Source organism: Chenopodium quinoa, unplaced genomic scaffold (assembly GCF_001683475.1).
Source record: "Chenopodium quinoa cultivar QQ74 unplaced genomic scaffold, ASM168347v1, whole genome shotgun sequence".
NCBI lineage: Eukaryota > Viridiplantae > Streptophyta > Magnoliopsida > Caryophyllales > Amaranthaceae > Chenopodium > Chenopodium quinoa.
This window is the reverse complement of record NW_018744704.1, coordinates 1,820,523-1,825,439: the sequence shown is the minus strand read 5'-3', so window position 1 is coordinate 1,825,439 and position 4,917 is coordinate 1,820,523. Positions and strand designations below refer to the sequence as shown.

Here is a 4,917-nt window from a genome sequence, read left to right as displayed (position 1 = left end):
GGCTGTTGAGGCGCATACGGTGCCGGCTGGATAATTTGAGGGCCAGTCCGTGCAGACATGCCGCGTGACTGACACCCTTGGTTTGTTTCCGAATGCTTCATTGAAGTATTGCGGAAACTGTTTGGGAAGGTCGACGTGGAAGCCGACTCAGACATCTGCTGACTTCTCTTCTCCTATATTAAAATCCGGGCATCGGAGTAAGTCTTTTTCGACCCATCCGGCTGTACTTGCCGGATGGCTTTCCGTTGCCCTAATTCAGGGAAACGGAGCCTTGAGAGATCGATTAGGGGCCCATCCGTTCCCTTTGGCTTTGGGTGCGGAGTGGGCACCCGGTCTTTCACTTGCTTCTTCCTGGAGGGAGAAGCCTTCTTTGCCTCCTGCCCCCTTATTGAGGGGGAAGGCTTCTTGGCCAACTGACCCCTGTTGGAGCCAGTGGACTTCTTGATGATGTCCTTGATTTCCCCCTTGAAAATAGTCATGATTTTCATGAGTTCGTCTCTTGTGACGGGGGCTGAGCCCTCCGCCGCATGGGGTACTAGCCGGCTGTCCGGCTGGGGGTTCAGGGACTGCATCTTCACCTTGTTCCCTTATTTCTTTGGAACGGGTGCGCCGTCATCTAAATGACCCGTCTGGGGCCATATAGGTGTCGATGTCATTATCGTCACCACTGCCAGGGTCCGTGTGGACCTTAGCCTCGACCATAGGCCGTATGCCTTCGGCAGGAGGTACATAGTCAGAGGTCGTCTTGGAAGTACTCTCCCCACAGACGGCGCTAAATGTTTCGGGGTCTTTCATGTGTCCTGCGGGAGAGTTACAATTCTGAGACTGAGCTTGCTAACCGGCTGTACCTGCAAAAAAACGAAACTCCGGTTGGGTGGAGTTCCGCCTCCAACGATCAAGTTAGAACGTGTGTAAGGAGTCTGTACGGAATTAAAATGTGTTTTTCTCTCTGATTCAGAGAGAGAGAGAGAGTATCTGCAATTAATGCTCTGGTTTGTGTGTTTGGAAATTTGTGAATACGCAATAAATGAGGATTTTTCCTCTATTTATAGGGCAAGGGGATCAGTTCCCCTGACCAATGATAACCTGCCACGTGTCAGCCTCTGATTACGCCATGTGGCTAGGGTAAAAATTACCCTACACACCGTCTTTGGCGTAGGCCATCCTTTCACTGCCTCAATCTTTGTTGGATCTACTTCTACCCCATCCTTGAACATAAAGTGACCAAGAAATGCTACTTTCTCCAACCAAAACTCACACTTGGAAAACTTCGCACAAAGCTTGTTCTCCCTTAATGTTTGTAGAACTTTTCTCAAATGCTCCACATGTTCCTCCTTATTCTTTGAGTACACCATAATATCATCTATGAACACCACAACAAACTTGTCCATAAATGGATGGAACACCCTATTCATCAAGTCCATGAATATTGTTGGAGCATTCGTTAGTCCAAATGGCATTACTGTGAACTCATAATGCCCATACCTTTGTTCTAAATGTCGTTTTGGGAATATCCTTGTCTACGATCCTCAACTGATGGTATCCAGACCTTAAATCAATCTTAGAAAACACAGATGCGCCCCTCAACTGGTCAAATAGGTCATCAATTCTTGGTAATGGGTACTTATTCCTTATTCAACTCCCAATAATCAATACATAACCTCATAATTCCTGTGTCCCAGCTTGTTGCATGCGCGACAAGTAACCAGATTTCTATCACAGTCCTTACCAGGGTGGTTGTTCCTACACCTCTTGTAGTAGAAATGCCTTGGTCCTTTGTTATTTCCTTGGTTAGAGTTCCTAGATCCACCATTATGTTTCGCCCACCTTGGCGATTGTTACCTTGGAATTGTTAGTGTGGAATTTGTTGTTATGGTGGTACTTCTATTTCTTAAAATTGTTCTGGTTACCTTGCAGGTTTCCAGAGTTTTGCCCCACCTCTTTTCTCTTTTCCTTCCCTTCTACCTCAGCTAACTCTTTCTTTTTCTTCAACTCCAACGCATAAAGGTGTGAAGCTCTCCTGTACACTTCATCCAAGGTTTCGAACACTTGTCCACACAGCTTTAGTTGCAAATCAGTAGTCAATCCACTCTCAAACTTCCTAGCCTTTGACTTTTCTACAGCAACAAACTCTTTGGCAAATCGTGACAGCTCAATGAACTTGGTGTAATACTCAGTCACTGACATTTCTCCCATTGCCAAGTTAGCAAATTCCTCAGCCTTTTGTTTGTGTAAGAAGCTAAGATAAAACTTGTCCCTAACCTTCTCTTGAAACATAGTCCAGTTAAACCTAGGTAGCGCCTTAATTGTAGCCTCATTTTGTTGCCACCAAATGTCAGCTTCACCCCTGCGGTAATAGGTAGCACAACCTACTTTCGAATTCTCTGGGCACCCAACTGCCCCAAACAGTTTCTCAAATTCCCTTAACCAGTTTTCCAGCACTGTTGGATCAAGCTCTACTTGATAGGTTGGTGGCCTGCTTTGTGCCACGTGCTTGAATAGCCCTCCCTGAGCATCTCCATTGTTGGTCGAGTTTCTTGCTAACTGTTGGGCAACTATTGCCAACTACCTCACAACCTCACTCAGTTCTCCTCCATCATTGTTGTTACCACTTCCTCCTGCCATCTTTCTACGCCTGAATTAAAATAAGGGGTCTTTATTAATTATGGTTATGGTTAGCTCTCAAGTTAGACACCCATCTAACCAACTTATGCCTTTTATACTTACACATTTAATTTTAAACTAATAAATCGAGATTGCAAAATTATAATTCCCAAAATTTGCAGCTTGATCAACCAAATATTGATTGCTAACCAACCATACATTTAATAAAGCATCACAATAATAAATAAAAACAATTCCCATGAATTCCCAGAGTTTAGAAATGAATTATTCTAATAATTTTTAGTAAGAAATGGCTTATTGGAGTAGTAGTACGAAATGAATTATTTGAGACGAAATGAATGATTTGGCAATAAAATGAATTATTTGACAATAAAATAGATAGAATTTTATTGTTGATTAAGAAAATGAATGAAAAACTGAAATGAAATGAGTTCGAATAACCTACGCAGCTCAATAGGTTTATTGACTCTTGTGACATACCACTTATTACTATACTGACAAAGGAATTACTTAAAACTTTGGAAATGAAGCTAAGAATCCTAAGAGAGAGATGAAACTACAAAACTCTAGTCATTTCGAACATTGTCCTTCATGTCCTTCGATTGTTTGTAGCTTCCAAGATCGAATTCAAGGTCATCTTCTTCCTTCATTGGTTCAAGTGTCTCTGGATTTTGTTCTACCTGAATAAACTCTTCATCTTCCTCATCGTCAGATGAAATATCGATTATAATTGGAGTTGGGGGTGGATTTGGATTTGGAATTTCCATAATGGAACTATCAACAGTATGGTTACTCTCATCCATTATCTCTTCTTCCTCTTGCCCTCTATTTGTTCCTGCTTGATTACCCTATGGTGGAGAAGAATTTCCTGATTGATTTCTAGTGGAAGGGGAATTATTCCCTGTTGGATTGTCATAGTAGTAATTGGGATATGGAATGTGTAAGCGCTCGCAATGATACTTCTAAACTCTAACGAGGTAAGAAATCAAGTATCTGTAGTCAGATTAGGGTATCACTGTCCATAAAAAATTTTGTATTTGGAGTAATTTGGGATGTCCCCAGGTAAGTAAAAATCAGAAAACTTTGCCTTGACAGCAAGATATGGGGGTTCATCTGGAAGACAATGAATAATCATAGCTGAAACTCGATCAAGAAGGTCATAATGCTTGTCTCCTAGGACATCGCTCAAATGGGAAAAATAATAGAAACGGATTTTCTTGACATAGTTAAAAGGATGTTCATATTCTTTCTTAATTAAAGTACCAATTTGGGAGTTTTTGCTAGGAAAGATCGACATCCTGTAAAGGAAAAGACTTAGAAAAGAATTCCCTTCCCAAAGAAAATAAAATAATACAGTTCTTGCATGAATTAGGTTCAATGTTCAATAAAAAAATCTCACTTATTTCTAATCACATAATTACATGCTTCCAATCAATGAATTCACATGACCAAACATCACAACCTGAATATTAATGCATAAAAGAACATGATTATTTCTAACTTATATGCCCAAGTTCTTTCCTACCCATGCTCACCAACATGCTTTTTAAGGCTTTTAACACATAATTATTACCTTAATCCTCGCTTTCCTGCAAAATAAACAAACTAAAAATATTATTGTAACTCCTCCTCTAAATTAAATCTCAAAAGTAATTTCCGAAAAAATCCAAAATAATCGGCCTCTATTTTTCGGACACCCTATTTGAAAAAAAAAAAAATTCAGATGTCCTTAATTAAAAAAAAAAAATCGGATTTCTCCAAAATAATAAAATAAAATAAATTTAAAATAAAATAGCTCACTTTTTAAAATTACTTCATTAAATTAACACTTGGCCAAGTTTAAAACAAAATACTTTAAAACATGTTTTTGGCTTTAGTGGTAATAAAAATCTCAACCAAAGCTCCAAGATACCACATTGTAACACCCTAGAAATTTCTTTCCTTTAAAATACCAGTTTTGCTCTTTTAAAATACGAAATAAGAAATTCTAAGACATTACTGCCACCGTCAAAGCAAGTAAGGCAATTATCAAAGACACACAGCGGAAGACTCTCTTAAAAACCATTCAAAACAAGTCAACTTAAAAAGTAAAATCAAATGCAAGTAAAGTCAAACAAATCAAACAAAGTCAACCTACAACTTGGAACCATTGTAGGCCCTTAATAAACCGAGATAAAACATTTGAAAACCTTTGCGTTAGTCTCACAAGCAAAATATGTAATAATTAAAGCAACAAAACCACATCATATTCTTATGAAAACTAAACATGATTCGCTCTTCACTTATGCCCAT

At 39.4% G+C, this 4,917-nt stretch overlaps 1 protein-coding gene across 1 annotated transcript; it reads right to left on the bottom strand.

Annotated features, from left to right (window-relative positions):
- Positions 1-1,884: 1,884 nt before the first annotated feature.
- LOC110702850 lies at positions 1,885-2,625 on the bottom strand. The gene is made up of 2 exons (XM_021880593.1): positions 2,570-2,625; positions 1,885-2,476 (listed from the first exon to the last, which is right to left on the bottom strand). The coding sequence occupies exons 1-2, from the start codon at positions 2,623-2,625 to the stop codon at positions 1,885-1,887; spliced, it is 648 nt and encodes a 215-aa protein (XP_021736285.1).
- Between the last annotated feature and the right edge of the window lie 2,292 nt (positions 2,626-4,917).

What these genes read in the sequence shown, in the direction of transcription:
- LOC110702850 (XM_021880593.1), bottom strand. Translation starts at nt 2,625, where the DNA reads ATGGCAGGAGGAAGTGGTAACAACAATGATGGAGGAGAACTGAGTGAG. An exon ending in GAACTGAGTGAGGTTGTGAG is followed by an intron (nt 2,477 to 2,569) that starts GTAGTTGGCAAT and finishes GGCACAAAGCAG; the next exon opens with GCCACCAACCTATCAAGTAG.